General features: G+C 32.1%; 2 protein-coding genes across 3 annotated transcripts in view; one reads left to right on the forward strand and one right to left on the reverse strand.

The window, feature by feature from the left end:
• The first annotated feature begins 7,135 nt into the window (after positions 1-7,135).
• The window catches only part of LOC124534568 (elongation factor-like GTPase 1), a 109,787-nt gene continuing 98,418 nt past the window's right edge, over positions 7,136-18,504 (forward strand). Inside the window, exons 1-9 of one of the 2 annotated variants that reach the window (XM_047110479.1) lie at positions 7,136-7,654; positions 7,873-8,112; positions 8,738-8,921; positions 9,010-9,889; positions 10,397-10,470; positions 10,553-10,708; positions 11,179-11,296; positions 11,620-12,335; positions 12,830-12,943. In XM_047110479.1, coding sequence (XP_046966435.1) covers positions 7,307-7,654; positions 7,873-8,112; positions 8,738-8,921; positions 9,010-9,889; positions 10,397-10,470; positions 10,553-10,708; positions 11,179-11,296; positions 11,620-12,335; positions 12,830-12,943 — 2,830 coding nt within the window. In that variant the 5' untranslated portion in view covers positions 7,136-7,306. The remainder of the gene's footprint in view (positions 7,655-7,872; positions 8,113-8,737; positions 8,922-9,009; positions 9,890-10,396; positions 10,471-10,552; positions 10,709-11,178; positions 11,297-11,619; positions 12,336-12,829; positions 12,944-18,504) is intronic. The other variant, XM_047110480.1, reaches the window with a different exon arrangement.
• Positions 13,813-18,504, reverse strand: part of LOC124534569 (mucin-3A) — a 49,372-nt gene continuing 44,680 nt past the window's right edge. Inside the window, exons 2-6 of the mRNA XM_047110481.1 lie at positions 16,427-16,537; positions 15,747-15,887; positions 15,362-15,524; positions 14,942-15,040; positions 13,813-14,672 (exon numbers count right to left, since the gene is read on the reverse strand). Of these exons, the coding sequence (XP_046966437.1) occupies positions 14,422-14,672; positions 14,942-15,040; positions 15,362-15,524; positions 15,747-15,887; positions 16,427-16,537 (765 nt within the window). The 3' untranslated portion in view covers positions 13,813-14,421. The remainder of the gene's footprint in view (positions 14,673-14,941; positions 15,041-15,361; positions 15,525-15,746; positions 15,888-16,426; positions 16,538-18,504) is intronic.

Below are 18,504 nucleotides of genomic sequence, written 5' to 3' on the forward strand. Positions count from 1 at the left end.
ACATCATATGACATCACATCACATACACAAAATTTGATTAGATAGTAAGAAATTCTGCCCCATATCGCACCCTAACTGCGAGCCGTATAGGAGTTCCATCACTACATAGTATAAAACAAAGTCGCTTTCTCTGTCCCTATATCTTTAAATCTACGCAACGGATTTTGATGCGGGTTTTTTTAAAAGATAGTGTGATTCAAGGGGAAGGTTTGTGTATATAATACATGAACAATATAGTAAAGAAACACTGATAATTTTAGAAGTTTGCGATGTGATGTCGTATATAAACAAATTCTGTAGTATATTTAGTATCAGTATTGCACCCGTGCGAAGCCGGGGTGGGTAGCTAGTTGATTATAATATTCGACTATGATAATTACATAAACATAACCACATTACGGAAGGTGACTCAAATATCCAAATAACCTATAAATAAAAGATTCTACCGAGTATCGCTAACGTGCTCCTCAGAATTGTTCCGTTCCCTTCCGTTCCGTTACTTTGTCATGGATCCTGTGCTCAGAACCTTACCAAACTTTCACCAAATTACCCTTGTAGTATATATTTTATAATAAAAAAAGAATTATCAAAATTGGTTAACGTGATTTTCAGTTATTCACCTATTTGTCGCGCATATACATAATGCAAATTTAAGACTTATGTCGTTTTCACATGGATACCATCATCGGAAAAAAAAATAAAAAAAATGGGACCCCACGGGAAGCACTACCTTTCAAACAAAAAAAAAATTATCAAAATCGGTCCACCCAGTGAAAAGTTATGAGGTAACAAACATAAAAAAAAAAAAAAAAAAAAAAAATACAGACGAATTGATAACCTCCTCCTTTTGGAAGTCGGTTGAAAACTAAATCTTTTTTTTGTTGTATAGATTACACCATTAGACAAACCTTACTATCGATACAAATTAAATGATTTCAATATAGGAATTTATTAACTTTGTTGGCACCGAATTCAAAAGGTGATTAAAAAATCGTAAATTGGATATGGATGTAACTGATTATTTTTTTCTTTTTAGTTCATTTTTGAAGGCGGTTTTTTTTTTATTTATAAAAATTTATTTACTGCTTTTCAGTGTTGTTTTGTTATTTATAATTACAATTGGTAGTGTTTGTCATTCACTTTATTATACTCAGTACACTTCGGCTTTCGACTCTAAACATAACTCAACGCCGTTGCAATACGATGTGGACTGCAACTCAAATTAAGCGTTACCTAAATTACAATAGCCTAATGTTAACTGTTCATCGCCAATTAGACAATACCATTTTTCCCAATGCAATGCCGTTAATCATTGAGGAGTTCTCCTGGTACTCCACCATCAGCTAGACTTCATCATAGGCATGTTTACTAACATCAATTGCTTGACGACTATCTTAAAGAAATAGAACTAAACCCGTAAAATAGTTACTTACTAATAGGTTCTGATTACCAGTTGTGGGCTTCATCATCAGTTCCACTTCATCAAATGTCACTTTTCGTGAGCATATGACCAAGGCACTTTGAATAAAACCGAAATCACTATAGGTGTGCCTATAAAATTTGAGGAGTTCCCTCGATTTCTCCAGGATCTCATCATCAGATCCTGATTTCCTGACAAGGGAACCACCTGTAAAACATGCCCTTTCAAACAAAAAAAGAATTGTCAAAATCGGCCCAGCCATCTTCGAGTAATTCGGTAACATACATAAAAAAAAAAAAAAAAAAGGCCCCGACGAATTGAGAACCTCCTCCTTTTTTTGAAGTCGGTTAATAAATATAAGTGAAATAAAATAATTGACCAATCAGGTTGCTTTTATTATAACTTTCAGTATTTTACATTTTTATATGACGTCAACATCAAAACTAAATATACACTTTTTTAGTTTTTAATTAAAATAGGACAGGCATGAAACATGTTAATTGATCGGTAGTGTATTTTTTTGTATGTACTTTTATTAGACAAAAAAATTATGGAGACCGAAATGGGAATTTCCTGCTTTTTTAGTAAGCTAAAAAGGGAATAAATTTCGCAACATACAATCCGGATAAATAATAAATATGGCCATCGTATTTCTTTAAAAGAAAGTTTCAACCCCGCTCAGGGTTGGATCTGTTTGAAACTCGATTACAGGGGACTATCAAAGCGGACGAGATCGGGTACCAGTCTTAATTAATTGCGAGACATGAGAGACGGTGAAAATTTACTCATTTATAACAGTTTGTGAGGTGATCACAGTTTTGTATACAATATATTGCTTTACAAAGGCGCGCCACTCTACCTTAAATTATTATCAGCATCCATTATATTGTAGTATATATTATAATATAGTGTGAGAGTTCTTGTGCTTACAAGATTATCCAGGATAATCATTTAACGTATAGGGGCTCTTTGTGAGTATATGATACATGTTTTGTATAGTAAAAATGACTCCATACTTAATTTTGATACAGTTTTAATATCATATATTTGCTATATAACAAAATTAATAAAATTTATGGACCGTAGTAACGGAACCAGAATCCCACGAATAAGCTGACATACCAAACTCATGGAAGCTTCCCAGGCGACCCTGCTGTTTTAATTTCTAATTATATTAATTGTAACATTATTTTAATTACTCTTTATTTCATTTCACTTCGAGTCAGCACTCGTTAGTTATAAGAATAATTATTCTTATAAAATAATATAAATAAGTAATTGATAATTATTCGTTTTTATTTTCGACCTCTTGGTCGCTGTAAACGTAATTTTCTTCAAAATAAAGGTACTACATCAAGAAGAAATAATTCATAAAAATCAATTTGCAGAATGACTCACAAAGAAGCAGCAGATTTTAAAATTAGCAAGTATACGACATAGGTTACTGAACAAATCATAAAAAAAAATCAGTTCACAATCGTCGAAACTATCGAGAAACATTTACAAAAATAAACAAAGTAGAATTGATAATCTTCTTTTTGAAATTCGCTATGAATTTCCATTCCTAACTACTTACACATTGGACAGAATTGAAACTTCGCATAGATGTTCTTTATACTGCAAAAGACAATAGCTTAAAATAGGATTTCCGAATATCTATCACAGACAGGATGAAAGGGGGGAAGGCATGGAGGTGTTAAAATTCAAAACGCTCTCGTATTTTTCTACGTATCGTACATTTGAAATTTGACAGATATATTCTGTATTCTGTTTTATGCATTTTTTCCAGACGCTACTTTAAAAAATCAATTTCTAATAAGGTTTGCGAGAACGATAAATTGTAAGTGTAGTTTTTCACTAATTTTATAAAATATTTAAAATGTTGTGATGATATTAATTTATTTATTGAGTAAACATACATCCACTGTGAATATGTTTTAAATATGCATAACATCGATAGAAAAAATAAAATTGCAGGAGTGCTAAAGCTTTCAGCTACATATTATGGTTTAATATAAATAAAATTCAAGAGCATCTATTAAAATTTAATTGCTTTAACACAATACTTTTATTCGAATATGGAATTTAATTACAAAACTATTAGAATTTTACTAAATATTCCTTTTAGCGGGATTAACAGTAGCTATATGGTACTTACTGACGGAGAATGCATTTTCTCTATTTCTTGTAAGTAGCAATCAAAGAATTGAGACAACATCTCACACATGTTTGTATTTGATTACGCTTTATAGATTACAAAAATCGTAATAAGGATTTCACGTTTTCAATGAGGATTTCATCAGATTTTTAATCTATAAAGGTACTCTACTGACATTATGTGTCACCGTAAGACATAATGTTCAAAGACAAAGCTTAGGTTGGCGAAGCGAAATAGTTACAATTTGTTAGAGAATAAAACCTACAATTTAACAGATAGCATCATCAACAACAAACAACAGCTTTTGTGAATCTTGAATTGCTACGAGCACTGCTTACGACTCAGCTTTATAGAATTTCTTAGAACCGCAATCTCTTTGTTGAGGCCTCAATTTCTTTTACTTTTTTTAGAGATTTCTGTTTATTTAGACAAAGTAGTGATATCGTAATCTTAATTTACACGACTATGGTTTTATGGAAAATAAGTGTATATTGTACTCGTTTGTCTTTTTATTATATTACTAGCTGTGCCCGCTACCTTGTACGCATTTGAATAGAACAAAAAAAAAACATTATTTTAGCCTCCCTTTAAGTTCCCTTTATATCAGTTATCTGCCAGTGAAAGTCCCGTCATAATCAGTCCAGCCGTTCCAGAGATTAGCCGAAACAAACAAACAGACCGACAGACAGACAATTGTACAAAAAGGTTATTTTGGTACACGTACCGTGTATAAATACATATGCATTAAGTAAAAAAGGGCTATTTTAATATTACAAACGGGCACTCTAATTTTATTATATGTATTGAGTATAGATGCACAGAACCTAAGCCTATTTAATAATAAAAATTAGAAGATTAATAATTTAAAACTATAATAGCTTGTTGTAATTGCAGCTTACATATAACATTTTTGTTTTATTCGGGGCACCCGAACTTTGAGCTAAAACGGAAACCCGAGCCTCTGTGACAGGCGATACAAACTCTTTTTTTTAATGCATTACAAACGCTACAACGTTGATTGATGCACTATGTGGTGAGACGCCCGCGTCTGATAAAGTTGAATTGGGGAAAAAGAGAAATATTACGACGAAATGTACAGCGAATGAAATGATTTCGACCTCCATCACGGATCTTACTAGATTACTTGCTTGCACCTCTAGTTAGGTACAACGCATTCATCGTATATTATAGAACTATGTAACAATATGTAGCCCTTCAGACAGAAGGTTTTAAGATCGATCAACATTTTTTAATAACAAGAACATAACATGAATAACCCCTAACATTACTAATAAATTAGATATATGAACAGAACTAGAGAGCTTACTAATTGGAGAGCTAACGAGCACTAGAAAACACACGGGCTATTCCACTTCTGATCTTACAGGCCAGGAGATAAAATCTTCAATAAGAATACACAAATACCTGATATAATAAAAAAGTAATAAATTCAACCGTTTCAAAACAAACTAAAACGACAAATAGATTATAACCTTCGTCTTCCTCGCGCCAAAATAATTATAAAGTCAATATCAATAATCAAAAACAGGCGATCGCACACTCTTTTTAATATATTACCTTACAAGGTATTGATTGCATTCAAATCTTAAAAGGATACATAAAAATAAACCAATGCCTTTTAGCTCATTAAGTCTTAATTATCTCAAACATTTGTAAGGAAAGGTTTTTGATTTTCATCGATTTATTTCCATTAAAACCATCTACTATGATATTATTAAGGTCTCTCTCATATATTTTAAAGATATTGGTTCTTCGTGGAAAGAATTATATTCTGATTTGTATAGTATCCTGAGGTCAATAATGAAAGGAACGAATAGTGAAGAAAGATAAGGCAATAACTTACAACTTACTCGCCATGATTTGCCATGTCCGGATATTGAGTTTAAAGACATAAATGTTCAATTACAACTTGCATCCAAGACGCTTCTAAGTTCTACAAAAGCGTTTTGTCTCTTGGGCATTACCAAAGAAATTGAGATCTAGATTTTCACAACCTCCATTACAAAGATTGTTTACTCAGTGTAGATTAAAAAAAAGTATGTTTTTTTAAGTTAATTTAAATGATAATTAAATTGTTCCCGAAAAAAAAAAAAACAAAAAGAGAACTATTTATTTTTGTAGCCTTTAGCCTTAAGATAGTGACATATACATACATGGATGGAAAAATAAATACATTTTATTAAATATCCAATTAAGTTAATAGAGTTTCGAAATACCATTAATTACCAAAGCTGAGCTGAGATGGCCCAGCTGTTAGAACATCTGCATCTTAACCGACGATTGTGAGTTCAAACCCAGGCAAGCACCACTATATATACATATATATGTGCTTAATTTGTGTTTATAATTCATCTCGTGCTCGGCAGTAAGGAAAACATCGTGAAGAATCCTGCATGTGTCTAATTTCATCGAAATTCTGTCATATGTGCATTCCACCAACCCGCATTGGAACAGCGTGGTGGAATATGTTCCAAACCCTCTCCTGAATGGAAGAGGAGGCCTTATCTCAGCAGTGGAAAATGTACAAGCTATCACTTTACTTTTTACTTGACTTTATTTATTTCATTTTAAACTCACTTATACGATGTTCTACACTATAAATAAAATTATAAAATTAATATAGAATAAAAGTTAAAATATAAATAATTATGAATAATATGGAAAATTTGATTTACCGTCGACAAAATTTAATCGACCATCGATTATGCAAGAGCTCTCACAATTTGTACCTTAATTATATTCGCAAGTTTGATCCCACTTTGTCCGACGTGATGAATTATTGACAGGAGAAGCACAATGGGCAGACAGCCGGTAAGCCGCAATGCGGGTGGATTTGTAAACCCACAAAATAAAAGCTTTATTCATGCATGAAGTTGTAAATATATTGAAACATGACACCTTTTTAATGGAGTCTTGCATCTTTTAATATTTAAATTTTATACAGTTTATTTATTTCTTAAGAATGTAAAATGTTTACGTAAAATTCGGTTTTAAAGATTTTTTATTCTAGATAGAGCAAAAATGCATAAATAACTACATATTTACAATTTTAGCACTGGATAATTATTGTTTAAATATCAATAATCATTTTCAGATAATTTCGTATAAATTAATTATTCCATTTTAAAAAAGTATACATTCTATATGATTAAAATTATATTTTAAAATGTAAATGTAATAACAAAACCAATATTTATTTTATTGGTGAAATATACAACTTGTAATTTAATTTCACATTTTAAGATCACAGTAATGTATAGTTATGGTAATACAATTAAAAAATATATTATAATTCACATTATTATTTGGTCCTAGGAAACTTACTATTAAATATTTTTAAAAGCACTCCAAGCAAACTTACAACATTATTTATTTATATTTATTTTAAAGATACTTTAAGAAAACTGTATTGTTTGAATTTAATTTTAAGTTAACATCATAATATTTATCGCATTACATCATTAAACTAAGTATTTAGCTAATATAACTATTTCTAAACGGAAACAGTAAAGTCCACAAGACACTGTCATTTTGACGCTGTCAAAATGCCAACGATGTCAATATTTTCCAATTTCACTCACGTTGTGCAACTTGTTCTTGTTATTTTCTCACTACATGAGACATATTTTTTCTTCTAAATCGTATTAGTAAACTCACCTTGTGCTAAATAAAGTTTTAAATCCCAGGATCTATAAAAAAAATCAACAATGAGGCTAGTAGATTCAACGAAAATCTTAGAACTTCAAAACAGACCTACAAAAATTCGAAATATTTGTATTGTAGCCCACGTGGATCATGGAAAAACAACTTTGGCAGATTCTTTGATATCCAGCAATGGTATTATATCACAGAGAATGTCTGGAAAATTGCGTTATATGGATAGTAGGCCTGATGAGCAAGAGAGAGGTATAACGATGAAAAGTAGCAGTATTGCTCTGTACCATGCTCTGGATAAAGAAGAGTATCTTGTAAACCTCATAGATTCGCCTGGACATATTGACTTTTCAAGTGAAGTATCTACTGCGGTGAGGTTGTGTGATGGCGCTATTGTTGTTGTAAGTAGAAAGTGTATTCAAACATGTTTTTTCAAACAACCGCAACCTATTCGATATTATATGTTGAAAGACTTAAAATACCGGAGAATAATTATACTTAATTGCCTAAAAATTTCATAAATTACTTAAAGAACTTTACTGTAAAAATAAAAAGTGTATTATTGCATAATGTTTTTGTTATCATGTATTCACTACAATTAAAACTTTTCTATCTCCAGGTGGATGTTGTCGAAGGTGTTTGTCCTCAAACAAGACTTGCATTGAAACAGGCTTACTCCGAAAGTATTCAAGCTGTATTGGTTTTGAATAAGATCGATCGTCTGATAGTTGAAATGAAGATGAGTGCTCTGGATGCATATGTTCATATCACACAAGTATTGGAACAAGTTAATGCAGTTATGGGAGAATTATTTGCTTCTGAAGTATTAGAGAATGAGGAAACCTTAATTGACAAACAAGTATGTAAACAGTTTATCTATTTTTCATGACTCATGAAGCAAACCATAAGAGACTACTCAACAAGTTAAATATTTAATTTGCCTTATTTCTGGATCTAATTTAATCATTATACTCATGTTCCTTCTCAGAATAAAGGTAGCTTGTATGCTTACTTTGCAAAAATTAATTGAATATATTAGAAATGTAAAAAAAAGAATTTCTTTTTCTAATAATTGTAAACATGTTTTTAATTGCAAACACAGTAAAATATAAATAAACTGTTGGTTGCCGTCAAATAAAATATAAGATATAAAATGAAATAATTAAATCATGAAATACTTGAATAGTAATTATACTAGTTTTGTTCTTAACTTATTAGAATATTTTATTTTTATATGCAATGTATAAAAATAAAAAGTGCATTATAATGTTGTATGGGGTCACTTGTTGTACCTCTTTCTTGTCTCTATTTTATGTATAATATAAAATTTATAAACATACAATTAAGAATATACATATTCTAGCCGAATAAAAAGATGTTTAAATTAACTTTGAATAACTATTTGTTTAAATTTTTATTTAAAAATAGTCCCTTTAGGTAAATGTTGTTCCAAGATCTTAATATACAGTTATTTTCAACCTTAGCAGACGAAAAAGTCAGTTCCAAAGGAAGACAATAATTTTTATGATTGGACATCAGCACTTGAAGACGCCGATGACTCAAACTTATATTTTTCACCAGAACAAGGAAATGTAGTATTTGCTAGTGCTATTGATGGTTGGGGTTTCACTATACACAACTTTGCTAAACTTTTTTCAGATAAACTTGGTATGTTTATCAAATTATTAATTTGAAATTTGTTCATATTTCTGATATTTTTTATATTATTTACCTGATTAATTATGTTTGTTGCCAGGTGTAAAAGAAGAATTACTACGAAAGGTTCTCTGGGGTGACTTTTTTTTAAATTCAAAAACGAAACGTTTCATGAAAGGTGCTCAAGAAAAAGCCAAAAAGCCACTCTTCGTTCAAGTTATTTTTGATAATTTATGGAATATATATGAAACAATAGTACTTAGGAATGACAAAGAAAAGGTTCCAGTTATTTGTGAAAAACTTGGTATAAAACTTACGACCCGTGATTTAAGACACACTGACAGCCGAATTCAATTACAGTCGCTGATGACTCAGTGGCTTCCGCTGTCGAATACGGTGTTAGACATGGTTTGCACAAAGCTACCTTCACCGAAAGAAATTTTACCAGAAAAAGTTGAAAAACTCATGTGCTCTCGTATACGAGACATTGACACTTATCCTGAAGAAACACAAAAACTTAAACATGACTTTTTAGACTGTGATAGCAGTAATGATAGAACTGTGATTATTTTTGTATCTAAGATGTTTAGTGTTGATAAAAGTATACTGCCCGAAAACAAACCCAAAGCATTAACAGCAGAGGAAATGGCGCTGAGAAGAGAAAGAGCGAGACAGATGCGAGTTGAAATGAAACAGAATAATGTTAATGCGGAACCAATTCCTATATCGAAAGATAATGAATTGAGTCAGAATGAAACTGAGAAGTGCACTGAAGATGAAAAAGAAAAGGAAGATGAAAATCAAACTGCATTTATAGCTTTTGCTAGAATATTTAGTGGTAAAGTTAAGAAAGGTGACAAATTATATGTATTAGGTCCAAAACATGATCCCTCCCAGGTACTTATTAAAAAAGACATCCAAATAGATCCTAATAAGAAACTGAAAGACTTGCAAAGTGATGAACACATCACGTGTACAGAGTAAGTTTTGCTTTTTTTATTATATAAGTAAGGATTTTTATTCACCTGTAAAAAAAAAATAAAAATCATTGGGTGGAACTTAGTAATAACACTATCGCCCCTGTGGGCGATAGTGTTTACAAAGTCTATACAATGGCTTTGTTAAATTTAAATGTTAAGCACCCTGTACCTTTAATGACTTGAGCTCTTTTAATGACCTTGGGAACTAAGATGTTGTGTCCTTTATGCCTGTAGTAACACTGGCTCTCTCACCCTTCAAACCGGAACACAACATTACTGAATACTGTTATTTGGCGGTAGAATAACTGATGAGTGAATGGTACCTACTCAGACGGGCTTGCACAAAGCCCTACCACCAAGAAAACTGGAATAACAATACTGGGCAGTAGAATTAATGATGTGTGGTACCCACCCAGATGGAAATGCACAAAGCTCCTTTAATATAGTCCACTTAAATATAATTAAGGTTTTAATATTACCTATCAATTTATATCACCTTTTTTACAGGATTAAATCTCTATATATTTTGATGGGAAGAGAATTAGAAGATATCGATGAAGCTGTAGCTGGTAACATTATAGGTAAGTAATGATTACACAATGTTCGAAATTTAAATTACGATAGCGAATATTTATCTATATTAATAATGTTTTTGATTTTTAGGTATAGGTGGTTTACAGGATCATATCCTCAAAACTGCAACATTAAGTAGTACTCTAGCATGTCCAGCGTTCAGTGAGATACAATACGCAGCTGTACCTATACTAAGAGTAGCTATAGAACCTTCATATCCGTCACAACTATCTCAACTAGTGAAAGGTAAAATTTTTAATTACATTGATCAGTTCATAATATTAAATATTTTCTAAATTGCTGTTGTGCCAAATAATTTAGGTTATTATATATATGATATCTTGAGTTTGAAAGATACAAATCGTATCTATATATACCTTAATAATAAAAAAAGGTTTTGCATGTTTGATGACTAACTTATAAAATCGATCGGAAGGTTTGGATTCAAACCCTAGGATAAGAAATAAAAAGTGATTGAAAAGACTCTTAGTTACAGTTTAATAGTGGGAAATGTGTGTTTCGCTGTATTGAATGTAAATTATCAGAGTCCTCTTGTGTGTGTACCTGTAACACTATAAGGTATCCTGTGCTGTTAACTAATTCACTTCAATAATTACTGCTTAAGTCAAAATCAGTCATTAGAATTAATGGGGGTCGTCCTTAAATACCATTCACTCTTGCTTAGATATTTTATAATATGTCCATGTCTATTGCAGGTTTAAGGCTACTCAACCAATCAGATTCCTGCGTACAAGTTCTATTGCAAGAAACAGGTGAACATGTTTTAGTTACAGCCGGCGAAGTACATTTACAGAGATGTCTTGAAGATCTCAAGTAAGTTTTAGACATAAGTGTTGATACAAATGCATCATCGCAATTATTTTAGACGACCTCCATGGTCGAGTGGTGGGTACACCGGTTTTCATGGGTACGCCACTCTGAGGTCCCGGGTTCGATTCCCCGCCGAGTCGATGTAGATTACCATTAGTTTTCTATGTTGTCTTGGGTCTGGGTGTTTGTGGTACCGTCGTTACTTCTAATTTCCACATTTAAAAACACAAGTGCTTCAGCTACTTACATTGGGATCAGAGTAATGTATGTGATGTTGTCTCACATTTATTATTTATTATTATTAACTCAATCATTATTTATTTTAGGAATCTTTATGCCAAAATTCCAATAACAGTATCAGAACCGATAGTACCGTTTAGAGAAACAATTGTAGAACCACCTAAAATAGATATGGCCAATGAGGAAATTGACTCACAGAATATTGACAAAGGCAATACAGAGCAAGATACTCTGATAACTATAAGCACTATCAATAAACAAAGCACGATCAAAATTCGTGCTAAACCTTTACCAAACGAAATTACGTCATTGTTAGATAGATCGTCTGATTTATTAAAAGCAATATCACAACACATAAAAACGTTACAAGGAGTATCGAAAAATGACAAACTTGAAAGTAAATTCGATGAATTGCATATAAATGGTAAACATCAACTGTCTGACAGAATGTTGAAACTGATAGAGGCATTTAAGAGTGAATTACAAGCCATATGTTCCAAATTGGGTCCGGAATGGAAAGACATTGCCAATCAAATATGGTCTGTAGGGCCTAGAAATTGTGGTCCAAATTTGCTTTTAAATCAGACGCCAGATTATAAAACTAAATTTCTACATCATGAGAAAGAATTAAAAGAGGATCCTAGATTTGAGTACGAAAGTAGTTTTGTGAATGGTTTTCAATTGGCTTCATTGGCTGGTCCGTTGTGTGATGAACCGATGATGGGTGTGGCTTTTTGTGTTGAGGAATGGACTATGGATAAAGTAGACGAAGATATTTCCTATACATATGGACCATTATCAGGTAATTATACAGAAGTTACTATACTTATTTTTCTTCTTACAAATGACATATTTCATCGATCTAGTGGGTTGGGTAGTCCTAGGCTCAAATCCCAGGTCGCGTCGATGAATAGTTATTGAAAATTCTCAGTAAAATCCCGGAGTCTCGAAAATGCAAGTTTATACAATCCTGTCCCTCGAAAAATACGTAAAAGCATATTTGTATACTTGTGCACTATAATATTCCTCGCGTAATTTGTTAGTTATACAGTTTAAACACATCCCAATGTAAAATTTATAATGTATATTATATATTATCAAAGTAATTAAGATCGAAATAACAAAAAAAAGTACGAACTTCATAATATTCGTTGAACTTAATAATATATGTCAGATGCTTCTCAGAGAAATATATTTACCATCGTTACATTATCCAATTGACAATAGTAAACGATTCCTAAATCTAGGTTAGTATTAATTTCGTCTATTATTAATACATATATTTTTTTTGTTGAGGTCAAATAATGTCAGCGGTGAAAGAAGGTTGTAAGAGAGCATTCCAAGTTCAACCTCAAAGACTCATGGCGGCTATGTATTCTTGCGACATTGTTGTGGATCAGAAAGTATTAGGTAAGTTAAATTCTGCTAATATATTTTGCTTAGAGAGTTTACGTATGTTCTTCGTGAGAGGGCTCTATGCAAGCCAAGCTGGGTAAGTAGCACTGACTCATTAAATGACCTACTGCTAAACAGTCGTATTTGTCGATAGCCAATAGCGCCTTGATTTAAGGACCGCTAAGCATTGAAATATTCGCAGGATCAATCCTGACTCCTTAGTCTATTGTCAGGAGTGTGGACACACTCCTTACACAAGATGTATTCGTAATTAGTGAAGTAAATAGGAATATTAGTAATTCGTTATAATGGACCAGTGTAACTATTATTTGATATTTCTAATTAAAAATATGTATACTTCAATCAAACAAACACTTTTAATCGACATTTACACAATGTGTAACATTTTATTCAATGTTTTCCGTCTTAAAGGATGGTTAATATTTCTTAAAATCTCAATGTTATTGGGCTGCGGTGAACACTAACCATCAACAAGGCGGCCCTGAAAAAACTAGAAAAAATATCGAATAAAATTAAATAAAAATGTATTCTTTCCTAGTAGGATAAAGAAGTATGTAATTGATGTATGAAAAAAAGAAGCGGCATTATAAAATGATTTGTTCATGTTTTAAGATTTCATTTGAGTTTGGATAATACATTGAACTTGATATTAAAAAAAACAATAGATCTCTTGGATCTTAATCCAAGATAGTTGGCATAAATCGGAGAAAGTAGCAATTACATTTCATTAATTTGTCTTTATAATTACTCAGCGCGGTAAATGAAAATACCGTAACAAACGTGTTGTAGAAAATTGAAGAGGTCTCAGATGTGTGAAGTTTAAATATAAAAATGTTTGATTTATAAATAACAATACAGTGAAATATTTTCAATCAATTTTATTTTTTGTAATTACAAATATTGTAATTAACACTACTATTTACAAAGCGATTTGTCTAAGTTATATGGTTTTTGATATAAATAATGTATCAACTAAAACTTATGTAGCTATAAATGCATCAAAATACACAAAAACACTGAGCTCGTATCACATTATTTCGTGTACTTAAAAAAATATATGAAAAAACCGAATCATAGAATTTTATCGCCATATTACGCGATTTGTAATGTTTTGTCCATTCTAATTCCATTCTTATATCTATGGCCTTGCCTTCTGGCAAATAATAATAACTTAATCGTAATCTATAATACTATGGATTATTAGAACCTATGTAATATAATGTAGTACTGGAAAAGGTACAAAATGTTATTAATGTCTATTAAATGCATATCGAGTATTCAGCAGCTGATTATTTTTCATACGAAGTAATTTAAATAAATCAGACTTAATCACATAACTGGTATAAGAAAGCTAAAAGCGTTTTCGAAATTAAATGTATCGTTTAAAGTCTTCGTTGAATTCAACGACGCGGTAATAGTACGGCCGTCTTGAAACCAACCTACTTTTCCGTAACAATACGATTAATTTCTTCTTAATTGATCCAATGTAATGCTCGCGCCAATTCTTTTACTTTATACCATGGGAACGGGGGGTATTCTGATGTCATTCGCCTCACGCGCGAGGCTCTAGACCTCCTATTGTAGTAGTTTGAGTCCATGTAGCTATGTGTCGGGTATCGATTGTAGACGGGCTTATCGACGTATGAGTGAGGTTGAGAATAGTCTACTTTGTACGTGCTTGTGGTGCTCTGGACGCCGGATGTGTATCTATTCGAATTAAAACCTGAAAAATAATTTAAAAACTTTAATATTCATATAGATTGCGTTAGCAAATTCCCATAAATCTTAAATACGTTTCGAAATAAAATAAAGCAACATTAATAGCGTTCTATAAGTTGGCTTAAGGTTCAACACAAGACACTTATAATAAATCAATATTTACTTTATATGCGCTAATACCCGTATAAATCAGCGCTAGATAATTCATATTCCGCAATATATTAATGCAGGCGATATGGGCGTTTCTAAAGAGAAGATAGCAAAGTGACTCACCGGTGTGATAAGAAGTTGTCTGGCGGACGCACATCATGCCGTAAACTCTGATTCCTGGTACAGACGCATACGTCGGCTGGTCGTGAGACATCGGCCCTTCTATGTGATAAAACAATCTTTTAAACTTACAAGCATCAACAGATAAATTCCATCGTATATCCATCAAGATACAAAAGATAAATGTGAACAAAAGCTGTACATATTTGGAAATATTTTAACGCAAAATATGCGTTATTTCTTTGCGGCATGTATACTTTTATTTAATGTATACATTTAATATTATTTTCACTATTAAATGTCTTATGGAAAGCAGACAACACAAAGGACCACCCATGATTACCTTTTAACATAACTCGTAGATTTATTATATTGAAAATTAACTGTCTCGATTACACAATATAGTTATGTAATATAACTTACCAAGTATATGGGTTTCGGGACATCGGCAAATGACCAAATAGTGTGACTTGCCAGTCCGGATGTTTTGGAGTGCTAAAAGTGACCAGTCTCTCGGAGCGCGGCATTCTCTCATCTCTGACACAGCTTCACAAGTCTTTACCAATGTGACTGCTTTTTTTGCGTACTGGAACATAAAACGGATTATATAACACTTATTTGAATAACAAAATGAACCATGAAAAAATATAACACAAACAAAGTAGTCTTGCTTATTAAGAGTAATGAATAATTTATACAAAGTAACCGTTAGTGTCTCAATAAAGATCTTAGCCGTTAACCTACAATATTACTCCTTTTAAGTCAATGAATGTTACGCCGTTAACTTTAATGTCCTGCGGTATCTCACCTTCTTTTTGGAATCTGTAGTGAGTCGCGTGGTATGCAGGTCGTCTGCGTTCAAACTCGCTGAGCACGGGTCCCTGTACCTGGCGGGGCAAGCGCAAAGTGGCTGGGTGTAATTCAAACGCACGTAAACTGCGTTGCACACCTGAAAATCGAATAAAACTGATTATTAATTTAACAAATAAAAAATGACATATCGTAACGTCTTTCATAAATAATTTTGTTCCAGTATTGATTTTATAAAAAAATGCAGTTTTTGAATTTCGAACAAATCATAATTTAAAATTTTGATTGTCTTTTAGGTATTACCTCTAAATATTTTTCGGTTTCCAAAAAAAAAATATCAATGTTCATTAAACAAATAAAAAGAAAATCGTTTCATAGACCGGAGAAAATTAACATGTCTTCGCCTATTCATGTATAGATTGACCGATTATGTTAATTGTTTCTGTATCAAATTAAATAGTTTGTAAAAACTTTCACGGATATGTTAGCGAAAACAGAACTGAAATAATAAATATTCTGTGGTCATAATAAAGGCTAGAACGTCGGTACACAGAAAATGTAACAAAGCCTAATACAGTCAACCTATAAGGGCATTGCAAATATTTACTTCTATTCAAATGCAATTTGCTTTGAATAATAAATGCTATTACTTGACATACAATGGAGAAATTTCATTACCTGTTGAATAGCGCATTCCGGTAGTAAATAGATGTGTTGATTGTGAGGGTAGTAGTGATACTTTGTCGGCTTCGCTAGCACCGAAGTAGAGCCCGCCGGCAAAGGAACCGTCTGAAACAGTAACATATTATATTATGATTAATGTATTTCGCAAATTAACGTCTAAGAAATGGAGCTACTACGTTTGTCGGCGTTATATCTGTTCTTGTAAAAACGTATGGATTCCTCAGAAGAACTAATTCATGCTACGTCATTAATTATAAGTAAGTACAATGATGAGAAACGGCGTGAAGATGTCGTCGTACAGAATTGATATTATCTTTGTTAAAAGTTCAAGCCGTGTCTTACATACACAATAGCGAACGCCCGAGGTATATTCACGTGAATAATATGATGAATCAAAATCAAAATATACTTTATTCAAGATGTTTTTACAAGCACCTTTGAATTGTCATTTTAGACATTTGTATAAAATGTTACATTGTATCACCTATTCGAAATGTATATTCTAACGAGAATATTCGACAAGAAACTCAGTATTTACTCCTTTCCAACATTTGAAATACTAAGATAGGTTACTTAAATTTATGTCACATAGCCTGCCTTATAATTAACAATCACTATTCTAAAGTTAAATGCAAATACAAGTTCAGCTAATTCTGTTTCAACTGATTTACTTTACGAATATAAAGTTGCTTATTTGTACACATGATTAGCTTTTTTATCACACCAATGGCGTGTTAATACCACTATATGTTACGTAAGTAATCACTTTCCCACACAAACAATTATCTCTTATTATTTTATAAATAAGAAATGTGTGGTTCTCATATTTACGCGTAGACGATTCGAACACGCGTTCCGGTAACCGTTATGTTTGAAAATTATATCTTTGTAGTACTCTAACAATTACTGCGCTCACCTGCTGCGCGATTTTATTCGATAAGTATCGATCTCAAACAATATAAATATTGCTCTGTTGATCCGTAAATTGACATCAGATAGCTTACAATGTACTTCATTGTTACGTCGCTATTGAATAGCAATACGTGAATATTATATTGTAATGTTACGAATACTTTTTGTCATTAATTTTGTTTTTTTTTTATCATACAAGCGGTACCTCACGGTTTGGTCAGTTAGCTTTAGTATTTGATCATATTTTTTTTATCTTATAGATTGGCGGACGAGCATATGAGCCACCTAATGGTAAGTGGTCACCATCACCCATAGACAATGACGCTGTAAGAAATATTAACTATTCCTTACATCGTCGATGTGCCACCAACCTTGGGAACTAAGATGTTATGTCCCTTGTGCCTGTAGTTACACTGGCTCTCTCACCCTTCAAACCGTAACACGAACAATACTGAGTACTGTTATTAGGCGGTAGTATAGCTGATGAGTGGGTGGTCCCTCCCCAGACGGGCTTGCACAAAGCCCTACCACCAAGATAATCATAATTATTCATAGTTTTCAGATTAGATTTCGTCCGAGGTCATTACTTCGTCCTTTTCTACCTTGTAATTATTTAAAATAAACGTTCTTATAATTTTTATTATAATCCAGTTGTGTCCCGTGGTTTCACCCGCGTTGTACATCTTCATATGTATGATAACCATATAGCCATATGCAAGTGTATCTCATGAACTATATGCCGGTATAGTTTCCAAGATTGGTTAAGGTTTATGGTTATTGCTCCGCTCCTAAGAGTCATAGCGGGACGTTATATACCTTATGTTACCATCCATAATAAACGGGCTATCTAACGCAAAAATATGTTACAAGCCGGAATTTAGTTCCTGAAAAGACAAGCGCATTCGACAACGTTAACATTTTAACTTTCTTTCACGTTCGTTTGTTTCGATTAAAGTTCAAGAAGCGCTTTCCCATGAGCACAAGTGTCAACGGGGTCTTAAATTAGAGAGTGTGAATATTGATTATTCAGGATTTCGAACTATTATTCTTAACTTCTTTTTATCACCAACAATTGTATATAATGAATATTCAATACATGCCTTATATTTACTTAAAACTACAATATTTTTTGATATAAATATTTAAAAAGCTATATATCA

This window comes from Vanessa cardui, chromosome 13, assembly GCF_905220365.1.
Source record: "Vanessa cardui chromosome 13, ilVanCard2.1, whole genome shotgun sequence".
Classification (NCBI taxonomy): Eukaryota; Metazoa; Arthropoda; class Insecta; order Lepidoptera; family Nymphalidae; genus Vanessa; species Vanessa cardui.